The following is a 21,275-nucleotide window of genomic DNA, read 5'->3' as shown; positions in this document are numbered from 1 at the left end:
GGTAGGTAGGCAAGCCGCATATACGTGCGTATGCACAGTACAGTACAGTACATGAGCAGCGACTGCCTGGCGGTCGCGGCACCCATCCGTGTGTATGCATGGAGACTGTACTGTGTGCATTGGGTGCATGATTGGAGAGGAATGGGGGGCTAGCCCGTGTGGAATGTGGCAGAGGGTACCTACCTACCTACTGCAGCTGTTTGCTTTTTCCAGGAGTATGTAGGCAGGATGGCAGGGTGGGTGCCAGGCAGGGTGCCAGGCGGGCAGGCAGGCAGGCAGGCAGCAGGCGTCTATACTTTACTGTACGGTAGTCAATGTACGGATACAAAAGACACAGCGCGAGACGAAGCGGTCAGGCTGGCAAAGAAGGGAAAGGAGAGGAGGCAGCTCGTCAGCTCGTTAGCTTGTTGGAGCTTGCTTGCCTGCCTGCTTGTACACCGGCGCCGTGTCCGCAGCATCCTCATCCTCATCGTCAGCATCCACAATCGGCGCACGCATGGAGGCGATGCATATGTAGCGCAAAGCAGGCGGCAGGAGATGGGCAAAGCAAAGCGCATTGCGTCGCAGCAGGGGCCAAACCGTGATGACATGGCACGGAGGGAGGGCTAGACAGCGGCGGTGGCAGCGGGAGGAGGTGGTGGTGTAGACGATTGTCCCTTTCGATCATCGGGGGCAGCGAGGTGCAGCTGCAGCAGGATCAGGAGTAGCGGCGCTGGCGCTGGAACAAGTGGTCCGTCGGGAAAGCCGGTGCCATGGGTTGTGGGACGCGGTGGCGGCGTATCTCCGTCTGTCTGTCTGCGTCTGGGACGGATGGACAACGACAGGCAGCGAATGGATGAGTGCATTCTCGAAGCGGTGGAGGCGGCGTTGGCGGGCAGAGTGGGGTTAGCAAAGCGAGCGAGCGCAAAGACCTCTCACGGCCCGTCCCACGGGCGGACAGGTAGCAAGGTGGGTGGGTAGGAGATGGGTGCGAAAATCCAGACCAGAACAGAGCCGACGAAGACGAAGTCGCAGGCAAGCTGCTGTTGGCTATCATTTTGTTTTTCTCATACTGACTGTCGCGTGGATCCCCTCCGGCTGCTGACCAAAACACGGCATGCTGCAATGCCAGCCGTCAGTTTTCGTGACATGTCCGCCGCTGGTCACTTTCAAATTGGGACTTTTGCGCATCTGCACCGCATCGCGCGTTGCTTATGGGGAAACAAGACATATTCGAGGTGACGCGCTGCCGGAGCACAGTCGGGGCGCCAAAGCGTCACGCCGACTGATAACAAACGGCTCCCAATCGCCCTCGTATCTGCGTCCGCGCTGTGGGTTTGACGGGGCTGCAGGTGCAAGTGCCGCAGGTACAATGCCAAGTGACTGTGTAGCGTGAGAATGGCTGGGGGTCACTTGCTCTGCTGCTGTGCCACGACGCAAGAAAAGAAAGATCCCAACACGGTGGGTGTAGAAAGAAATGAGACTCCCTGGGTCTGGCTGCAGCAGCGCATGAATGCTTCCTAAGCGCGACTGTAGTGGTGAATGGATGCTCCCTAAGCGCGACTGGGATGGCAGGTTATTGCTGCTAAATTATAGATGTAGTAATGAATGAATGCTCCCTAAGCGCATTCATGTTGCCAGGAAGTCTCATTTCTTTCGACACTCATTGTGCCAAGGTAGCGGTGGCTGTCGATTGCCTGCAGCGACTGATTGCGCCGCTGTACCCGTCAGAATTAAGCGTCGGTCAAGGTGTCACGGCGGATGGCGTCCGACTGGGATCTACACTGAGGTGATACAGCATCAACGCAGCACGGCGTGCATACGACGTGCAGCTTGAAGAGATTCCCACGCGGCATCGCAGCTTGTGATGGTCATTTCGGAGGTTGCGGACCGTTGGCGGATTCAGGTGGGAACCAATCCAATTGGCATTGGCTGCCAGCTTGCATGCCATTTCGTCCAGCCCTGCATGTCTTCATCCTCGGCGCCGGGCGGAACACCGGAAAGGCCACCAGCTGGAGTGATGCTAGCTTCCGCGGTTTCGTCATTGTCAGTCCCTGAAGCTTCAGGCAGACTGGCTTCGAGAATGGGAAGCCACTCGTCTTGGAAATCATCGTCGCCTTCGATCAGTAGGCTTTTGGCCAGTTTGCGGCACCAATATGCCGGCTGGGCCATGCAGCATGTCATGGCCAAGGCCCGCACGCCGTGCATGACATGGTCTCGAGTTGAAAAGGCGTTTTCGATGAGAATGTGGCGGAGCCACTCGGAGATCGCTGCCTTGGTGGGGTCCTGTTTTGCCTCGACAGACGGAGACGCGAGGAGAGCAACTGCACGTTCGACAAAGGCTTCGAGGTAAAGGTCACCGTTGAGGGCGCACAGAACGGGGTCCCAAATCCAAAAGGCGCCGTCCAGGGGCTCTGCTATTCTGAGCCAGGGGTGAGCACTCAGAACATGCAGGCGGAAACGGATACGTACTGGTAGTCCGACGGGACGATCAACCGGTCGTCCAGAAGCAATGACGCCAAGGCAGACGAGGCGTGGGAATGCTTTGCAAACAGCGATGCGATGGCGCGACTCGTGTCGTGGCTGTAGCTCGATGTGTTGGAATGAGTTGAGGCGCCAAAGGTGCGAATCTCGGACCGCCTGTTGTTCAGATAGGCTCTCAGGATTCGGTGCAAGTCGGCGCGCGCATCGGCAGAAGTGGATTCCTCGTCGGCGTCCTGTGACGTTTGAGCGGCCGCATCGAGCTTAGCCCAGTAGTGGAGCCAGAGCCATTCGAGGGCCTGCTCGGTTGCCATTTGCAAACGGCGCAGCGAGGGCAGGTCTTCATGCGTGGCCTCGTGGCGCAGCTCGACGAAGCTGGTGGGCATGTCGAGCTCGGCGGCCATGTCGTACATGGACATTTTCTTGAACGACGTCTGGACCGTGTCGCAAAAGCCCGTCACGAACCTGGACAAGCAAGCGGCATTAGGGCGGTCAGGCGAGGGATGACAGCAGGAGGACGGACCTGTTGAAAGCAGCGCAGTAGGCATTCCGTACGGCCAGGGCAGAGGCGTCCCGAGACTCATCATGCAGCGTCGCATCAACAAGCGACGCGGTGGACTCAATGGCGTGTGGCAGCGGCATCCTCCTCTTCCACGCAGCAACCTGGTCCCATCAAATCGTCATCAGCCCCTTCGAGTTCGGCGACACCCCACGTCACGGCGCAAACGTACCGTATCGACGGCGGACCGCCTACGGTCGTCGCCGTCGCCCCGCCAGTAGAGGCTTTGACGCACGCTCAGGAGTTCGTGGCCGTCGCGCCATGGCGTGACAAGATACCTCGGCATGGTTAAGTTGGTGAAGTCGAGGAACCAGCTTGGAGTCGAGTCGAGTCAAAAATGTTCAATTGGAAAAGCGAATAAGCTCAGAATTTAGGCCGCGCGCTAGTCGACTAGCGTCCTCGCTTCCGGCGGCGTCAGGTCCTTCGAATCTCTCTCTTACTCTCACTACTCCCGCCCTCGATACCAACCACAACACCAGCTGAAACCAACACACGACTCTCTCCAACACGGCCTGGAACGAGGCCACAACTCTCAAGCCAAACCCAAAACTCTTTGGCAGCCCACGGCCATTCCGCCTGCGGCTCGATCCATTCGCCCCTGCCACCTGTGCACAGCTCGTCGAGCCCGGATCCTCCGGCTCGGCTGGACCCCCCATCGGTGCCGTCATTATTTTTATTTCTCGATTCTTTTTCGACAGCGGCGAGGTTTTAAGCGTTTCTGGGAACATGGCCGCCATGGCCTTGCCTGAATCGAGTAGGTGCTCTGTGCATGCATCCTCGCCCATCAACAAAACCAGACCAAGAGAATAGAAAAGAAACCATCCGTGTGCGCCCTGCCCCTCCGTGTGATGTGCTTGATCCCGTATCCTGGGTCTCACTACTGCAGTGCCTTTCTGTCTTTGGCTCTAGCCATCTACCTGGCACGTTGACAGGAATCCATGCTCCCCGCCTGCATTTGTGCCTTCTTTTCTTTTGCCCCGTCTTCGCGAAGCATCTGCAAGTGCGGGCGTGACTCACCTCACCGCAAGCCGTCCCGTGAATCGGGACCGAGCCAGTGCCATTGCTCACTGTACCACGTTTTTCTTTTTTTCGCCTATGCCCCGCAGCTACGAGTTCCAACAGCCGACTAGCGGAGAGAATCGCTGATGGATCTGACTAAGAGGGCTTCAACACTATCAGAATCACAAGAGAGTCGGATGGTTTTGATTTGATTCATTCTCTTCATTTGTGCATTTGCACTGCCGCGGCGTTTTCCGCGCTGCTGAGCTGCGTTGAGGGGTATCTCTATCTAAGCCAAAGTCGTTCCAAATCTTCCCCACCATCGTCCAACATGAGCACTCTCATGAAAGGGACCTTGGGATTCTCCCAAAAAGGAAAAAAAAAAAAAAAAGAATCAAAAACGCCGTCGCTATGCTATCATTCCGCTCAGTTCAACCGAGTCGAGAAATATTTTGATTTTGTTAGTACTGGACTTGTTGGAGCCAGCCGTAACCAAGCCCAGTGGCGTGAGCGGTTGGACGCTTCAACTGTTGATACCACCACTCATTCATGTACATGGACTCATCGGGGCCAAGAATGCCATCCGAGCCACAGGTTGTCGTTTGTTGAGTGGTGGGAGGGGACCAGTATTGTTGACTTGTAGACTTGGTATGCTGAGCGGCCGATTCTTGTTCGGCGGGCTCATCCGCGCTCTCATCATCTGAGCTGTCGTCTTCAGCATCCTCCGGGGGCTGCCAGGTCTCTTCTAGCTTCAATCCTTTTCCAAAGCCTGACGTCAACATTGACTCGTAGTTGGGAGGATCGTAGAGGCCCATGCCAACCAAGACGTCACCCGAGTCTTTGGAGTCAGGATCCATGTAGTCGGTGCTTTCGGCAAGGAAGTCTGAAGATCCAGACTCGATGCGAGGGTTGGAGGTGTGAGGTGCGCGAGAGGAGTAGTTGGGTGCCGAGTAGGTCAAGTCCGCCATGGGTTGATCTTGGCATCCCGGGTAAGACGAGATCATTGATGGTTCGGTGCTGCTGAGGCCAGGAACGGGATATTGTTCCTTCTTGCGCTCGGCCAAAGCCGTCAAGTACGCCATGGCGGGAGCTGAAGCGTAGCCAGAAGCAGGGCTGGCGGAGGTCGAGTCCGAGTTCAAGTTCTCGGTAGAGTCGAGGCCAAAAGCGTCCGAGGAGAGAGGATGCCAACTGACAGGCCGACTGGAAGAAGCCGTGTGGGAGCGAGCACAGGATTCAACTTCCTCCGCGGGTTGTGGTTCGGTTGCCCCAAAGACCATATCCCAACGATCCTCCAGAGTTACATATCTCTTGACAGCGGTGGTAGTCTTTCGTCTTCCCAAGCCGGTAGGACTGTTGTGGATGCTCCGAGGCTTCTCAATGCGGGATGGAGCATGAGAATTGCGAGAGTCTCGCCGTGAGGTAAAGGTCGTAGGTGATGATATGACGTTCATGGTTGGAGATGCTGAGATTGTTGATGGCGATGTGGGAGCATGGCAGACATATATGGGACTGATGTCAACATACGTGTTCACGGGGACCAGGGGGTGAGGCAGCTAGACGGTTATTAGATCGGAGGAGCTTAGACAGACACAAGAGTATTACTCCATGTGTCAAGGTTCTGTGGGTAGTGTGTACGGCGGCTCGTGGGATGTACTGGGGCCGTGTCCTCGGTGGAACTCGCGGGTCACGACTAGGGCCAGGTTGCCCATTATTTTAGTGGAAATCCCATCTACGGGGATGGCAGCAGACGTGCTCGTCAAACCAGCTAGCTGGGTGTGGGTAGCCGGTGTGGCACGGGCTGGCGGGCTTGAACAGGGCAGGCTGATCTTTTAATCATGATCATGGTCAACCAATCAGGTCTGCGGGCGGCGGAGCAATGGCGCGGATTTGTATCGTGGCGCAACGGAGCTCCTTGCCGCCTAGACTCTTGCAAAGGCACGAAAACACTCCTGGTGGAATGGTGGGAGGGATGGAGGGGTGACGAGGGCGCCGAAACCTGCAGACAGGACGCCGTCAGCCAACTACCGACGAGCCGAGCTGGCTCGTTTTGAGACGGCCGTCCCGCATGACGATGCTGGGGCGAGGTCGAGGGTGGTGGACAGGGTGGGCTCGTGGCTGGAGGAACAGCGGTCAGAGGCACTGGGTGGCACTAGGCTGCCGACGACGTTGGTTCGAGTAAGGAAGATCACGCATAAGGCTCGGCAGGCGAGTGCAAAGAAGGGGCCTCTGCATCTTTTTTAGCCGCCGTGCCTAACGATCTGTCGGCGTCTGTGTTGGGTCCTTGGGCCGTTCAGGGGGGCTCCTCGCTGGTCGGCGGTCCGAAGGAGCTAGCGGGTTTTCCAGAATTAACTGGCGCCGGCTCCATCCTCGCCAAAATCGGGCCTTGTTGGTGATGCAGGCCAGACGCAACGGCCGTGCCACGGCGGAGATTGACAGAATTGTGCGAATTGTGAAGTGTGTGTGAAGTGTAAAGCGTGTGCGGATTGAGGCCCAAGTGCCAAGATCACAGAGCGGCCACCACCTCCGCCGCCGGCATCCCATGCTTGCGTTGGGACTGCGGGCGCGCGTGTGGAGACGGATGAAACGGCGGAAATGCTGTCGAAAAGCGGACATGGACGAGTCGAGTGGTGAGTTGATGAGGACGAGACCTGTCAGACGCACCAACCGCAGAACGCCGATTGCTGTTGGTGCTCATCTCGTGCTGCTGGAATGCGTTGGTCTTTACTTTTGGAATGGTGCCTCGTCTCATCATCGTAGTGACGGGATGAGCATGTTCATAACAACGCCGGATTGGGCGAGTGATAGATGGTGGAGCATCCCAGGAGTCTGCGTAAGCATGCGGCCAGGCACAGCATTGTTTTTCATCCCTCTCACTCGTCTCTGTATCCGCTCTATTTCCTGCAGGCGGCTCCCTTGCTAGTGCGGGTCGCTTCGAGCTGATTCCTTGAGTTTGAGTCGTGTGGCGTTGCCATATGCTGTAGGCGAAAAGCGAGCAGGGAAGAGAGAAAAAAACCACTTCTTCCGCATACGCAGAAGGCCCTGACCCAGGAGCACGACACACCCCGCCGAAGCGCCGGTCCACAGACCGCCACCCACACACTTGTAGTAGGCGGGCCCTCTGGTCGCCTGTCTGGCCGTGCTACTCCTAGCTCTGCCATCTCCCAGTGACGATCGTCAGTGTTGGAGCCACCCGTAGGCCACGGGATCTGGAGCGCCCCGCACCTGCACGACTTTTGCTCGCTTTCTTGGCTAGCGACTGGGAGATGGTGTGTTGCTGACAGGCTGACGCAACGTGAAAACGACCTGACATAGCGTTGTCGACCATTGCCGCCCACGGCATCTGCGAGGCCAGGGGCACGATTCAAGGACAAGGTTGCAGCGCATCGGCAGGCGTCATTTTGTGACGAGTCTCAAGTCCACCATCTGAAGAGGGTTCCAGTCGATAAGTTGCGAGTTGCGCAGGCGAGAGTGGAACCGGCCGGGCGCGGTTTCAATCAAACCATTAGCTGAAGTACAAGCAGAAACTTTGACCCAAGGTTGGTTGCAGGGGCCTGGCCGGACGGGCGGCAGGGTGACAGAAGGATTGCGACAGGGCGGTGCTGTTGGTCGCACATGGATAAAATAATATCGGCATGACGTACTGGCGGGTGGAGGCGCAGATGACCGCCAACGACAACGTGGCTGTGTCCGTGGGCGATGCCGATGATGCAGGTCAAAGGGAAAGCCTCAAACAGGCAGCTCGTCCGGTGTGTCCGCGAGGTTCCGTCGAGAAATGCAGGATCGCGTTTCGAAGGCCGGTGGAGATGCGGATGCGATGGTCATGGAGGGAGGGATTGGGCTGGCGGCATGACCCGGCGTAGTACAGAGACAGGGGTTGGTCCTCGTGTAATTGGCGTGGTCGAGATGGGCTGATGGTGGTTGGGCGAAAAGAGAGGAGAAGGATACATGGGGATGTTGTCGTCGGTGTCGTAGAACTGAAAATGGACGTGGACAGAGCCTTAGTTAGTCAGCGCTCTGTCTTCCACGATGAGGAAGTAGCGACGGCCACCGCAGTCTCAAGGAAGCAGCCAGGGCAGCGCAACCACTTCAATTCACTATGGAACGCTCCCTCTACCTTACACTACACTCCGTGTCTGTCTGTCGTCTATCTGATCGAACCACGGTTTTGCTGTAAATCTCTGTGTTGTCCTCATTCGCCAACTACGTACCGCGAGCTAACAGAATCCATTAGTCATCCAACTTTCTCCCAAGACCAGAGCACGGAGGCGCGACTCTTCACCTCACACTAAACACAACCGACGCCGACCCCCATGTTCTAGATTCACCTGCTCGGACAACTCTCGCGCCTCTCCCTGGGATCCCCTCTAAAATTTTCGCCCTCATCCTGCCCGCCAACAGTTTTAGCCCCTCGCTCGTCTTGGACGCTCGCCGAGTCAGCATTCCGACCATGTTCCGCCAGCGCTTTGCAGTCGATCATCATCTCATGGTCAACACCAGCAGAAGCAGGCAGCGTGTGAGACCATCATCAGACCAGGCGACGATGCGACTGGACTGGAACGAAAAAAGGGCCGCCGTCACAAGGCTATCAGTGGGCGGGTTCCAGCACTGCGCGCACGGCTTAGATCCCGGCCCGTATTCGCTCACGCTGTTGCGGCACGAAGCGTGCCCGTGGCTGACAGCGACAGGCTCAGGCTCAGGCCCGAAGCCCTGGCTGACCGGCGCGGAGCAGTGAACACGAAGGGCAACGCCAAACAAGTATCGCGAGGGGCGCTGGCAATGATTGCACTGTACCCACTCCACACGACGATGATCATCGCCTGTCCCCATCAGTGCGACCGTCGGTCCTGCAAGAAATTTTCCGCGTCTGCGTCTCGACGCGCCGCCACGCCGCCTCCATGCAGAAGTCTCTCCTCCTTCGCCTGTGACCAGCTTGGATGCCGTCTCACGCTGACCGAAGCACCATGTCCATGCTGCCCCGGGCGACAGGTCATCGCTCTCAAACCCCCTCTGCTGCGCCTGGACGACTGTTGATCTTGCCTCCGTCAAACCCCTGGGAGCGGCGTGCAGACGACGGAGAATCGGTGTGTTCCACCGCCGGCAGTCCCGGCAATACTCCCTTTGCCGCAAGCGTCATATATCGTCGCTATTATTTTTTCCACTGGCATGGGGTTCTGGCGACCCATCATGTGCGTCATGCTCCCAGCGAAGCCGAAAGAGTAAAGACCTACTCGTGCAAGTCCATGTGCAGGCCGCCCAGGTGTGCAGGCAACCTGAGTTTCGACGCCGACTCGAGCATTGCCAATATATTTCGATTCCCTAGCTCCTTGCTCGCAGCTTTTAGTTAGTAAGACACGCTGCAAGGCTAGTTTTGTCTATGTCGATCGGGCAGCTGGCGCGGCGAACCGAGGCCTCCCCTGATTGATGCTTCCTTGCCCCGGCCTGGGTGTGTCCCGTGGGACTCTCGCAGCGCCGTGCAGCAGAGGATGAAATAATGGCCCCTCGTCCGTCTCGCCCGCTTACCCCTGCGAAGCCACGCGGCAGCGAATCGAATGGTCGCTGGCGTTGACCCGCTTCGTGGTGGCAAGACGACAACCTTTTCCTCGCCGAGGCTGGATGCCGCGAATTCGACCTGACCGACCCCGGCCCACCACATAGCGTCGCATTCAACGCCTCGGATTTACAGTCCCCGTCCAATCTCAGGCCTGTTTGCGATCTTCATCATTTCTGGCGCGCGTCTAACGACCAAGCCTCTTTGTCGGAGTTCCTTACTCTGCCCTCGTGCATCACCGAGATGATTTGTCGCTTGTCACTTGATGTTCAAAGTGTATCCCGTTTGAATCGGAAATACGTTACTGGAAACAGACCAGTGGGAGACGCGTGCGAGCGGAAGATTCCACACGACGAGACGGTTATGCCCCCACACCCCTTTTTCGAATGCACAATTCCACCTATGATTGGTCAATCAGTGGATTCACGTTCTGCGCGCGCCGGTGACGATGGACTACGTGTTGTACAGCAAGACGCCGCACAGCAGGTGGTGAATCCAAGTCGCCTGCAGCTGTGCATTCCGCAACAATCCAAGTTGTCTCGCCGCAGCTGGGATACATACAACAAGGAAGCCCGTAGGTAAGCACCACTGCCCATAGCGCGCCCCGCTTGGGTGACGCCGACCCTTGAACCCCCCCACACAAACCAGCCTGCCAACAACGGCTCACTTCCGCCGCTAACTGGATTTGGTAGTCGATCACATCTCTATGTTAACTTTGGCTGCATCAGCTCATCTTCGGCCGGTGAGATGGCGGAGCACACAAGAGCTGCGTCAAACACAGGCAAACTTCCGGCACATCGCTAGCGTGGTGTCATCAAGCATGATGTAAGCCACGATCACTTACTTACACAGTATCCACCGTAGCACACCGGTCTTCCACGCCTAGCTTTTGTTCCAGAACTATCCGCCGCTACATTGAATAGCAAATGCACTAGCCCTTCGAAGTGTCATTGGACCCAGTCTTCCTTGCTCATCCAAGGCAGCCATAAACCACTAGCGAGCGATGGCTATGGCAGAGTAAGTCTCAGCCAACTAATTCTATTTGCAGGTCCTTGAAACTGTCGCTCCGATTCGCCTTCGCATGCGTTCCACACCAAACAAAGAAAAAAAGAAAAAAAAAGTGCGAGGTTGGTCATGCAATGGACGAACAGCTGCCTCGGACCGGACACGCCCGTTTTGTCGCTTGACCCGTGGTCATACTTCACTTGCAATTCTGTCACATCAACGCAAAGTCGATTTACGGCGCAGCCGCTTCCGTGTCTGGAAAACAACGTAGTCTTGAAAGTGCCATGAGCTGTTGGTCCAAAGATACAAACACTATTGGCTGGACAACACCGCGAACACGTTGGCAGGGTTCAGGCTGACTCGTTCTTCTGTGCAAGGATATCCACGCCCAAATCCATGGCAGCTCATCGACGACCTGTTCCATCTTACATCATGCTTCCCAATCACGGAAGTCTCAAACTCGAGACTCCCAGCGAGCTAAAACGGCTAATGACGCCTGCCATGCATCCACCCGCCCGCATCCCGTCGCGATCGCTATTCATCTGTCAATTTTCCCATTGTGCACTCAAGCTCAACGAGGGCCTCGATTCGAGCTTCCCGTCCCTTCCGCCGTCCTTGCTCCAGGCCCCCAAGCCGCGTTCAGGCCGCTGACGCGTCATAACAGCGGCAGCGCGCCTGCCGCGTTCTACAGCTCGGCACCCTGCGACTGTGACCGTTTCCTTGTCTGGACACCAAATGAAGTTTTAGGCAGCCAAGTACCGTCGTGACTGCACCAGACTTGATCGCAAAAGTCGTGGCACAAGCAACGGTAGGGGAACAGGCAGGGGATACTCAACCGCTTCAAGAGACAACTGACAGGGAGCATTCAAGCCACTCTGGACCACACGACGTTCTCGGAAGCATTCGAACGCCTTTGAGAAAGTAGAACCACGGAGCATTTGAGCCCCAGTTCGCGGAACCCCAGGATAGTGTGTGCCATGACTTTTATCACCCCTTGCATGGTTATCGCAAGGCTTTGGGATGAACAGCGGTCATTACTCACTCCTTCGATGCTCGAGATGAGTCGATATCTCGCAGCGCATGAGAAGGCAAAAAGCTCGATACTCGTGTCGTTGGAACCAACAAGATCGGAGCCGCTAACACATGCGTTGCGTCCACATACTCATGACCATCAGGCTGAACAGCTAGCAGCAGTGTGACAGCTGAGCCACGCTCAAGCCTCATCAAGAGTCGCTGCTATAATAGCAGCAATACATCAACATGAGATGACTGAGAGAGTGGCTGAGAAGTATGCGAAGAAGCCGAACCTCTGGTAGATGAAGGGCGCTCGATGGCCACCTCACCTAGCCACTAGGAAAGTGTGTATCCCCGATGTTAATCGCAGAGATGCAAAGAGCATGGAAAAGGGCGGCAAGTTACGACTTGGCGGACTCACTCGTCGGCGGTATTGCATTCAATGTGCGGCCTCGACACCTCATACGTGCCCGCCGCCGTGATCCGTCAGAGGTTAAGCAATTGTTCTGGAGAAGCTCAGAATCCAGCCACATGTCCAGGACCCGGCAAAAACAAGAGTAAAACGGAACCCCACCCAACCAGTCAGCCAGCCGTTCGGACAACCGACATGGTGGGTACGTGGAACCAGGTGTGCGCTACACCAATCATCCCAGCTGCAGCGACGCAAGTCAGTCGCACCTTCTCCTTTTTTTGCTTTTGTCCAATCATGACGCCGTATCTTCTGTCTCACCACGGCTGAAGCATCCCTCTTCCTTGCCTACTACCCATGCTATGTGCCCTGGACGCAGTACCCCAGCCCACACCTGTCCCTTCCCCGGCCTCGCGTGTCGCTGTCTTGGCTGTGCGATGTGCCTGGGTGCGCTGACGACAAGGGTGCAGCCCACCGTATAACACATGCGCGCAGTGGTGAGCAAGGCGTAGCTAGGGGTGCCAGCGGCGGCACTCGCCAACCACTTAAGCTTCCAATTCGATGCTGCACCTTCCGCTTGGATCCAAGCCAGTCTTCGCCTCCCTCCACCCTTTGCTTGGTGGCTCGTTTGCTTGCTTGATGCATCGCCGCCCTCCTCTCAGCCGCTCCGTGTGGTGAATACGAGCCCACTCGTTTTCACCGCGTTTCCACGCGTCTCCGCCGCCCGCTATCGCTGCCCTGCCCTGCCCTGCCCTGTCCTATCCTGCCTTGTTCTGTCAAAAGACAATGCAGCCGCCACTTTGTGGGCATCCCGGAACTGCAGCCGACTAGATGGCGCGCACCCGAGCACGGACGGAAAGACGGGCGGGCGCGCTGAGGCGGGGCGTGGAGGAACGGCAAAGCCTATTAATTGCCTGGGCCGGGGAGGGTGGTGGCGGCCAGGGAAGAGAAAGGGAACGGGGCGGAAGCAAGCAAGCAAGCAAACCAACGAAGCAAGACGCCAGAAGCAAGAAGCCAGAAGCAAAAGAAGTACCTCCGGTACTAGCGAAAAGAAACGAACGGTCGTGTCGTTCGATGGGGGCAGGACAAGGTTGACGGCTGCGATCACGCCGGCTTTCTGGCCGACCCGCCCTCGCCCCCGCTAGGTACAGGTAGGTTGGTTGGTCTTTAATTGTGAGTCGGCGGTAGTGGTGGTGGTGCCGGTGGTGGTGGGCGGTTGGCTCGCTGCGTGGCGTGGTGCGCATTACACATGTGCTCCCGATTGCGCTGCTGGCTGTCATCGAGATGGGTTGGTTTTCAGCCGGTCGGGCAGGTCAGGCATCGGAGGAAGCATTGCGTGTCGAATGACATTGTGCTCTCTTGGTTTGGCGGCGGTGGTGAATCGTAGGTCCCTGGGTAAACTGTGACTCGAGGAGCGGGCGACAGTTGTCCAGATTCCTCTGCTGGAGTGAGTGAATGCCCCCTAGACGCAACTGTAACGACAGAGGGCTCTGTTATTTCTCTTCGATATATCCTTCGCTGGTGTATCAGAGTATCTGTCAGCTATTCAGCGCGACTTGGGAACTGATGCCTGCCCCTAGAGGTGATGGGATGGCACTTTTTCGAGCAGACACGTCCTATTCCCCCGCGGCGTCGAGAATCATCTGCCTGGATGAAGCAGAGCACATTCAATTTGCCATGATCGTCATCCCCTTAGTCCAAAGGTGGCGAGACCTGGGAAGAACTTGCGGCGCTCACTTAACCAAACAGCAGCCTTGCACCGGCAGTTGAACACAACATCGCAACTAACCGCTTGCTATCAATGGTGCTTACGACCACATTGCATCTTTCTCTCGTTTCCGCGTTTCTGCCGCTTTTCCCTTCAGTCTCCTTCCTCGCGCTTCAAAGTCGCACCGTCTCGGTATTTCCTAATCGAAGTTTGTCTCCCAAATGAAGTTTGCCTCCCAAGTGAAGTTTGCCTACCCCAGCATGTAGAGCTTCCACATACATACACCAAACATGCAGAGCCCAGAGGAAGCGCAAACTTTGAAGCCAATGCTTGATCAACCACCTACCGAAAGGAATGGGAGTTCCATCATCAGTAGAGACCCAACGCACTCTCAGAAATGCCAACTCCCTGTCTAGCCAGTAGTCCGTTCATGAGTGCTCCTGACCTGAGCTGCCCTCCACAGTACCGACTGACGCGTCAGACCGTATCAACCAGCGTGAAGAGTCTGGTCGTCTTGCCGACGGACAGTTCTCGTAATAAGAGTTTACGGACATCGCCCGCCTGTGCGGTCACAGGCTTTTACAGGCAGGTTCTAAATGCTCTTTCTGCATAGCTAGCTTTGCAGATTTGACTGACTCTGCCCTCGATATGCCATCGCCGCTGTGCCAAAGGCGCTTGTTTGATGCATGATGGCTTAAGAACACCCATCTGCCCCGGTGGCTTTCTCTGCTACACTGATAGTGAACGAGTGGATTATTGTGGCTTCGACTGAGGTGGTGCCAGGACAAGTAAGATGACTCTACAACAGGACAATTGTTCTTGTAGTTCTATGACGATGCTCACTTTATTATACATAACGTAAGACCATAGCGCGTCTGTTTTCCTCTTGAAAATATATTCAGCGCTCTGATTCTCTTGGCTGGACATCTCTTTGTATCGGCAGGGTGGGCGGCCGAGAAATGGATGGGGTGTCATTGCTTGCACGTTCACTTTGAGGGTTTTTTGCGTGCTTTCACCGTATCGCGATGCGTTGGAGGGCCGGACTTGGGCTTGGACTTGGACTTGGACTTGACAGGGGGAAGTGTGTGTGCAGCAACAGACTTGGAGTGTCACTCACTCGACTATCGCAAACGGATCTGTTTGTTGAGAGATGAGTTGATTGAGTTTGTGGAGTCTTCCGGCTCCATCCCTTAGTTCTTTGGATGGAAAGCCATAACTTGATTTTCTGGAGAGTTAGAAGCGTCTCGAAGTGGCTGCCGACGAAATGATAAGGCCCTGCTGACTTCCGTGTCCATGAATGACGGCTCCCTGGGTGCGCGCATAGCGATTTAGGCAATCGACGTTCCCTCGATGCAGCCACAGTAGAGTTGTCATTTCATGACATCCGCTGCGGTGTCAGCCCGCGCCGCGCCACTTGGTGCTCAAGGGAGAAGCTAGAGATGCCGTTGACAAGCACAGCGACGCGGACTTCGTGAATGCCTCATGTGAATCAGAATACTGAAGTGTCTTGTGCGTCTAGCTGTCTGAAGCATGACCATCGCCATGGACATCGAAGACGACTGAAGTGCCGCGACGGCCGTCTCCTCCGTCCCTATTAGCTTGAGCCCAGCACAGCACAGATACAGCAGAGGGCAAGACGCTGACAAGTTGACCGCATCGCCGTGTACACGGTCTGCGACATATGTATGCTGTGTACGCAAAAGCGACAGTAGGTACACAAACAGTCGAACAGGTAGAGCCAAACGGACTGCGTCTGTACTCTGATATGCACCTGTTCGGCCCGGAGATATTGAGACCATGAATCAGGAACGCTGGGAGTGCAATGGGTGGGTCATGAGACAGTCGCGAATCATCTTGTGTGTGCTGCTCGCATCATCGGGCGTTGCGATGCTGCCGTGGACTGGTCGTGCCGTTGTGCTGCGGTATGTGGTGTGGTGTTGTACTCGCTCCAAGCTGTGCTGCTGTACCTAGGAGCAAGGTTGGACCGCATCGAAGCAAGACTGGGCGGCAGCTGCCGTCTGACTGACTTCCGAGTCGTCGATAGATCGTTGATATTACTTCGATATGGTACAGGTCGTATATACAGCGTCCCGCGAGGGGGTTTCGAGATCTACAGCCTTCTCCTTTTAAACGCCCAGTATGCCTTCCACGGCAGCTTCCAGTCAGTCGTCCTCAGCGACGGCTCAAAGACGTCAAAGTCGACCTTTTGCAGCCGCTCCAACCACAGCGCCGTCGCCACGGCGGGCATTAGCACGCCGAACCCCTTGTCGACGTCTTCGAGCTGCGCACCGACGCCCTTGCTCAACTGCGCCGGGCTGTAACGATGCTCCTCCTCGTGCGCGTGCTCAAACTCGTGATCCACTTCTCCTCCCGCCCGCAGGTTCGCCAGCATCGCCCGCGCCGTAATCAAGTGATCGTTGGCCCGCGTCGCCACGGCGAACACTGCGTCTCGAAGGCCGGCCGCCTCGGCGCCGTGTCGCAGCACTTCCTCCTCCTTGACACCATTCTCAGCCATGACGTCCAGCGGCAACAGCACGGCGCCTTGTCTTTGGGAGCCTGCGCCAAACTCGGCCTGGTTTGAATGGTGGTTTGCGGGCGGAGGGAATGCGACGAGCGGCACCCCGCGCAGCACGGCCGCAATGCCAACTGCCTTGCCAATGTGCGACGCCAGGTGGTCCACCGTCACGGACGCCAGTGGGACAGCCTGCAGCGTCAGGTACAACAACGTAGCATATGTGTTTTCGGCGTAGCGTTCCAGCGCAGCCAGGGACGGATACGGCGGGTTCCCCAGCGCCTTTTCGCGCTCATTGATGACCCGGAGAAACCACGACTTGCTGAGGCCACTGCTGCCACCGTGTGATTGGAGCGACTCGAGAGCGTGCGCGAGAAGGAGGGCAACGGGCTCCTTTGGGGGGTTGCCAGCGAGGGCGCGTGTTATTGCATCCCGCCAAAATTGCATGCGCATGCGCCCGACGGTGGGGTTAGAGGTGGCATCGGCGATGCGTGCAATGTCAATGTTGAATGCGCGAATGGCGAGATATGCAGTTCGAGCGGACGGAGGGACAAAGGTTTGGAGGGTGAACGAGGGCGAGTCGTAGGTCCTGGACGACGTCAATTGAGTCCGGGGAAAGTGTGGAGAGACTTGATCGACCTCAGCAAGTTGGAGCAGTAGGCCAACGCTTTGTCCCTCTCAGCGGCCGAAGCCACGGTTGTGGTGCCGTTTGATGCCGCATAATATCTGCGACAGGAGTGGCAGATGCGTGGCCGAGAAGGGCGCCATGTCAATCGAGGCGCTAGACGAACAGATGGCATGAGAGGAAGAGGAGGGATGAAGGCCAATGGTGGAGGTGCTCAGACGGGGCGGCGACATTGCGGACGAATTGTTGTCTAATAGGCATCCTGGACGAGGCCATTGGGCCGTCGAGTGACGTGGGGCATCTAATCTTATCTCACTACGCGTCCGTCCCGGCGACGTGCCAGGTCGCGTCTGCCAAATTAATCGCCATCGCCGCTCGCCCATCACTCCACTCCACTCCACCCACTGTTGCCGCCATGAGTCTGGGAGGTTTCGAGGAGAGACCAGCCAAGAAGCGCCGTTTCTTCGTCGAAGACGAGCCCGCCGACGACAGCACCAGCACCCTAACCAACCAACCATCGCTCTCAGACGACATCGACGCGCTGCCCGTGTCGAGTCAAAATGTCGTCACCACTGGGGACACTCCCGTCGAAAATCAGGACACAAATGAAGCGCCCAGCGCAGGATTCGACGCCGATTTGTTTGCATCTTTCGTGGGAGAACAAGTTCCCGATTCGACGCTGAAAAAGCTACAAGAGCTCAGTGTGAACGACATACAACGCGGTATGCTCCCAGGCTCCGCAGAAGAGCAGCACTTCTAACGCTGACCAGCAATCAACATCTACTTTGACGGCACCTGGAAGGACGCTTCACTTGCTGCACCAGCAACCGCGAAACCCTCACTCGATGCATTTGCAGAGCGAAAAGCCTCGCCTCCGCCGGCGCCAGCGCGACACGCAGAAACCACCTCTGCGGGCCCGAGTACACCAACAATGCCCGAAAAACGATACATTGGCGCATTCGGTGTCGCAGGTTGGGCCACCAAGAACGGATTCGGCCTCATCAAGCACGGCGAAAAGGTGCACATTGAGCGCGCAAGGCTTGGCCAAACCTACAGGACTGGCCGTGGAGGCAGGAAGATCCCGAGCAAGCGACAAGATTTGATAGTCAGGTTTACAAACACCCGCGGCGAGGAAGTGGGACGTCTTGAGAGTGAATCGTCTGCCTGGATAGCGCCCTTGATCGATCAAAATGTCTGCAAGTTTGAGGGAACCTGTGTCTATGCCCCTGACATGATCCGGACCAGCGAGACCATCTTTCTCCAACTCCGCGTCTACCTGTTGAAAAAGGTCTTTCAGGCTGGTGGCTTTGTGAAGCCGGAAGATTCCAATCGCGAGACAAGCTTTTTCGAGGCCCAGGAGAGCCAGGAGGAGCGCAATCTGCGTCTGCGCCAGGTGGCCATGGTGAAGCTTTTTGACGAGATCAATTTGCATCCCTCTCGAGCCAATGCGCAAACCATCAAACACAAACGCCAGGGGCTTTTGAAGGCCGCAGAATTGGCAGAGGAACGAGAGCAGAAGGGAGCCCCTAATTCCAGCACCAAGACAAAAGGACAGGATGGGGACCCCTCTTCACCACCTTCTGAAGAACCAGAAGAAGGACAAGAACTTGAGCAGGACCAGCTGGATTCGTTGTATAAAAAAGCACAGTCGTTTGATTTCAACACTCCCGAGGCGGAACCCGCCGAAACCTTTGCCATGAGCCTCCGAAAGTACCAAAAGCAGGCATTGCACTGGATGATGAGCAAAGAAAATGACCAAAAGTCGGATCACAAGGAGCAGTCGATGCATCCATTGTGGGAAGAATACACTTGGCCGATAAAGGATGTCGACGACCAGCCTTTGCCCGAGGTTACAGGACTGCCATATTTCTACGTTAACCCGTATTCGGGAGAGCTATCGCTCGAGTTTCCAGTGCAAGAACAAAACTGTCTTGGTGGAGTTTTGGCTGACGAGATGGGACTCGGCAAGACGATTGAAATGCTTAGCCTTGTGCACTCTCATACTGCCGAAGTCGCCAGCAACAATGGCGTCATGGACCTGCCACGCCTACCCAAGAATTCTTCAACTGTCATCCCTGCGCCGAAGACAACGCTTGTCGTTGCGCCAATGTCCCTACTGGCCCAGTGGCACAGCGAGGCCGAAAAAGCCTCCAAAGAAGGGACGATGAAAGCCATCGTCTACTACGGAGCAGAAAAGGCTGTGAATCTTCAGAATCTGTGTTCTGAACACAATGGCGCCAATGCACCAAACCTCATAATTACATCTTACGGAACCGTCCTCTCAGAATTCAACCAGGTCACCGCACTAGACGGCAACAGAGGTTCTCATGGAGGCCTCTTTTCCGTTGAGTATTTTCGTGTTATCCTCGACGAAGCACACTTCATCAAGAACAGAAAGTCCAAAACCGCCAAGGCATGCTACGAGATTTCCGCCATTCATCGTTGGGTGTTGACCGGAACTCCCATTGTAAATCGCCTCGAAGATCTCTTTTCCCTTGTTCGGTTCCTCAAGGTCGAGCCATGGTCCAACTTTTCATTCTGGAAGACATTCATCACTGTGCCATTTGAATCAGGCGACTTTATACGGGCCCTCGATGTGGTTCAGACGGTTCTTGAGCCGCTGGTCATGCGTCGAACCAAGGACATGAAGACGCCCGAAGGAGAGGCTCTGGTGCCTTTGCCGCCACGCTTGATTGAGATTGAAGAAGTCCAGCTCTCACAAGCCGAGCGGGACGTATACGACTGGATCTACACTAGGGCCAAGCGGACGTTCAACGTGAACATGGAGAATGGCACACTACTCAAGAGCTACACAACCATTTTTGCCCAGATCCTGCGGCTTCGTCAGAGTTGTTGTCATCCGCTCCTTACTAGAAGCAAGGCCGAAGCCACGGAAGACGATGCCGCCAATGCAGCTGATCTCGCAAACGGCCTCGCCGACGACATGGACCTAGACTCGCTGATTCAACAATTCGAGGCGCAGTCCGAGTCGGGCGAGCAAGACGCCAGCCGCTTCGGCGCCCACGTGCTCAAGCAAATCCAGGCTGAGCAGCACTCGGAGTGCCCCATCTGCAGCGAGGAGCCCATGGAGGAGCAAGCCGTGACGGGATGCTGGCACTCGGCGTGCAAGCAGTGCCTCCTCGACTACATTGAGCACCAGCGCGAAAAGGGCGATCTGCCGCGCTGCTTCAACTGCCGCGAGCCCATCAACGCGCGCGACATCTTCACCGTCGTTAGGCACGACGATGACGATGACTCGAACGACGGCGAAGGCGACGAAAACGACGGTGGCACTCGCACGCCGCGCATCTCACTCCGCCGCATCAACACGTCCATCACCTCGGCCAAAATCGACGCCCTTGTTGCCCATGTCAAAGCCGCACGCCGCACGTCGCCAGAGCAGAAGACTGTCATCTTCAGCCAATTCACGTCTTTCCTGGACTTGATCGAGCCATCTCTCACAGCTGCGCGTGTCCCCTTCCTCCGCTTCGACGGCACCATGTCACAAAAGCAGCGCGCAGCGGTCCTGCAGGACTTCAACACGACGACGAAGCGCGGCACCGTGCTCCTCCTGTCCCTGCGCGCCGGCGGCGTCGGGCTCAACCTGACGACCGCCCGGCGTGTCTTCATGATGGACCCGTGGTGGTCGTTTGCGGTCGAGGCGCAGGCGATTGATCGCGTGCACCGCATGGGGCAGACGGGCGAGGTCAAGGTCACGCGGTTCGTGGTGCGCGGCAGCATCGAGGAGAAGATGCTGCGTATCCAGGAGCGCAAGAAGTTTTTGGCGAGCAGTCTCGGCATGATGAGTGATGAGGAGAAGAAGGGCCAGCGCATTGAGGATATTAGGGAGTTGTTGAGTTAGGCTGATGATGGGTGTGGTGCGCCGTAGAGTTAGTAAGTAAGCGAAAGTGCTGTCTATACGATATAAATATATCTTGTTTCAATACTGGTCTTGCTAATGGCCGGTAGTGAGAGGGAAAAAGTTACTTGTTCGCCGTGTCCACTGGCAGCAAGAACTCGCATCGTCTGCAGCGTTTGCTCTTCAGAGGCCAGATCGTACACTATCTTAATTTCCTCCTAAGGGATAAAGATCCTCGTCTACGTCCATCGTTTTGCTGCACAAAGTCTTTTTGCATTGTGCCCTTCCATTTATTTCGTTCTTCCCTCTCTCTGCGTCTATCCAGGTCGAAGTCTCCATCGCCTAACCAACACTCCTGGCCCACCAAGCAAGCGCATACAGTCCCATCGCCTTTCCACTGGCTCAGCCCATCCCTCCCTCCTCATCTCTCTAGCACAAGGTCTCCATAAAACATCAATCCCTTCCGCCAAGCACACGAACCTTGCCACTCACCTCAATCAAGTTCTTCTCCCATCTCAACCAAAACCCCATTCTCTCCCACCCCTCATTCACATCGTCACCCTTGCCCATTTGAACT

General features: G+C 56.3%; 6 protein-coding genes across 6 annotated transcripts; 2 read left to right on the top strand and 4 right to left on the bottom strand.

The window, feature by feature from the left end:
* Nucleotides 1-1,465: 1,465 nt before the first annotated feature.
* J3D65DRAFT_640011 (Las1-like-domain-containing protein) lies at nucleotides 1,466-3,342 on the bottom strand. The gene is made up of 4 exons (XM_066801762.1): nucleotides 3,192-3,342; nucleotides 2,984-3,123; nucleotides 2,452-2,925; nucleotides 1,466-2,401 (listed from the first exon to the last, which is right to left on the bottom strand). Exons 1-4 carry the CDS (start codon nucleotides 3,303-3,305, stop codon nucleotides 1,882-1,884), a joined length of 1,248 nt encoding a protein of 415 aa, XP_066650995.1. The 5' UTR covers nucleotides 3,306-3,342; the 3' UTR covers nucleotides 1,466-1,881.
* Nucleotides 3,343-4,479: 1,137 nt separating this feature from the next.
* On the bottom strand, nucleotides 4,480-5,469 carry J3D65DRAFT_607139 (uncharacterized protein; the record flags this gene model as incomplete). Its single annotated transcript, XM_066798480.1, has 1 exon — nucleotides 4,480-5,469. The coding sequence occupies one exon, from the start codon at nucleotides 5,467-5,469 to the stop codon at nucleotides 4,480-4,482; it is 990 nt and encodes a 329-aa protein (XP_066650994.1).
* Nucleotides 5,470-9,586: 4,117 nt separating this feature from the next.
* On the top strand, nucleotides 9,587-11,120 carry J3D65DRAFT_142034 (uncharacterized protein). The gene is made up of 3 exons (XM_066794009.1): nucleotides 9,587-10,140; nucleotides 10,259-10,391; nucleotides 10,615-11,120. The coding sequence occupies exons 1-3, from the start codon at nucleotides 9,810-9,812 to the stop codon at nucleotides 10,751-10,753; spliced, it is 603 nt and encodes a 200-aa protein (XP_066650993.1). The 5' UTR covers nucleotides 9,587-9,809; the 3' UTR covers nucleotides 10,754-11,120.
* A 34-nt stretch (nucleotides 11,121-11,154) lies between these two features.
* Nucleotides 11,155-12,189, bottom strand: J3D65DRAFT_142481 (uncharacterized protein). Its single transcript, XM_066794010.1, has 3 exons — nucleotides 12,007-12,189; nucleotides 11,614-11,807; nucleotides 11,155-11,552 (listed from the first exon to the last, which is right to left on the bottom strand). The coding sequence occupies exons 1-3, from the start codon at nucleotides 12,022-12,024 to the stop codon at nucleotides 11,315-11,317; spliced, it is 450 nt and encodes a 149-aa protein (XP_066650992.1). The 5' UTR covers nucleotides 12,025-12,189; the 3' UTR covers nucleotides 11,155-11,314.
* A 3,623-nt stretch (nucleotides 12,190-15,812) lies between these two features.
* J3D65DRAFT_607138 (Squalene/phytoene synthase) lies at nucleotides 15,813-17,100 on the bottom strand (the record flags this gene model as incomplete). The annotated part of the gene is made up of 3 exons (XM_066798479.1): nucleotides 15,813-16,803; nucleotides 16,854-16,940; nucleotides 17,006-17,100. 3 exons carry the CDS (start codon nucleotides 17,098-17,100, stop codon nucleotides 15,813-15,815), a joined length of 1,173 nt encoding a protein of 390 aa, XP_066650991.1.
* A 91-nt stretch (nucleotides 17,101-17,191) lies between these two features.
* J3D65DRAFT_142787 (SNF2 family N-terminal domain-containing protein) lies at nucleotides 17,192-20,991 on the top strand. Its single transcript, XM_066794011.1, has 2 exons — nucleotides 17,192-17,561; nucleotides 17,610-20,991. The coding sequence occupies exons 1-2, from the start codon at nucleotides 17,255-17,257 to the stop codon at nucleotides 20,699-20,701; spliced, it is 3,399 nt and encodes a 1,132-aa protein (XP_066650990.1). The 5' UTR covers nucleotides 17,192-17,254; the 3' UTR covers nucleotides 20,702-20,991.
* Nucleotides 20,992-21,275: the final 284 nt, after the last annotated feature.

Source organism: Phyllosticta citribraziliensis (assembly GCF_038025025.1).
Source record: "Phyllosticta citribraziliensis strain CPC 17464 chromosome Unknown J3D65scaffold_13, whole genome shotgun sequence".
Classification (NCBI taxonomy): domain Eukaryota; kingdom Fungi; phylum Ascomycota; class Dothideomycetes; order Botryosphaeriales; family Phyllostictaceae; genus Phyllosticta; species Phyllosticta citribraziliensis.
Note: the sequence above shows the minus strand (reverse complement) of the source record. Positions and strands in the feature narration are given on the sequence as shown.

What these genes read in the sequence shown, in the direction of transcription:
- J3D65DRAFT_142034 (XM_066794009.1), top strand. Translation starts at nt 9,810, where the DNA reads ATGATTTGTCGCTTGTCACTTGATGTTCAAAGTGTATCCCGTTTGAAT. An exon ending in TACATACAACAAGGAAGCCC is followed by an intron (nt 10,141 to 10,258) that starts GTAGGTAAGCAC and finishes TGGATTTGGTAG; the next exon opens with TCGATCACATCTCTATGTTA. An exon ending in GTGGTGTCATCAAGCATGAT is followed by an intron (nt 10,392 to 10,614) that starts GTAAGCCACGAT and finishes TTCTATTTGCAG; the next exon opens with GTCCTTGAAACTGTCGCTCC.
- J3D65DRAFT_142787 (XM_066794011.1), top strand. Translation starts at nt 17,255, where the DNA reads ATGAGTCTGGGAGGTTTCGAGGAGAGACCAGCCAAGAAGCGCCGTTTC. An exon ending in TGTGAACGACATACAACGCG is followed by an intron (nt 17,562 to 17,609) that starts GTATGCTCCCAG and finishes AACGCTGACCAG; the next exon opens with CAATCAACATCTACTTTGAC.
- J3D65DRAFT_142481 (XM_066794010.1), bottom strand. An exon ending in TCATCTCGAGCATCGAAGGA is followed by an intron (nt 11,553 to 11,613) that starts GTGAGTAATGAC and finishes GGGTGATAAAAG; the next exon opens with TCATGGCACACACTATCCTG.
- J3D65DRAFT_640011 (XM_066801762.1), bottom strand. Translation starts at nt 3,305, where the DNA reads ATGCCGAGGTATCTTGTCACGCCATGGCGCGACGGCCACGAACTCCTG. An exon ending in GGCGGTCCGCCGTCGATACG is followed by an intron (nt 3,124 to 3,191) that starts GTACGTTTGCGC and finishes TGATGGGACCAG; the next exon opens with GTTGCTGCGTGGAAGAGGAG. An exon ending in TACTGCGCTGCTTTCAACAG is followed by an intron (nt 2,926 to 2,983) that starts GTCCGTCCTCCT and finishes TTGCTTGTCCAG; the next exon opens with GTTCGTGACGGGCTTTTGCG.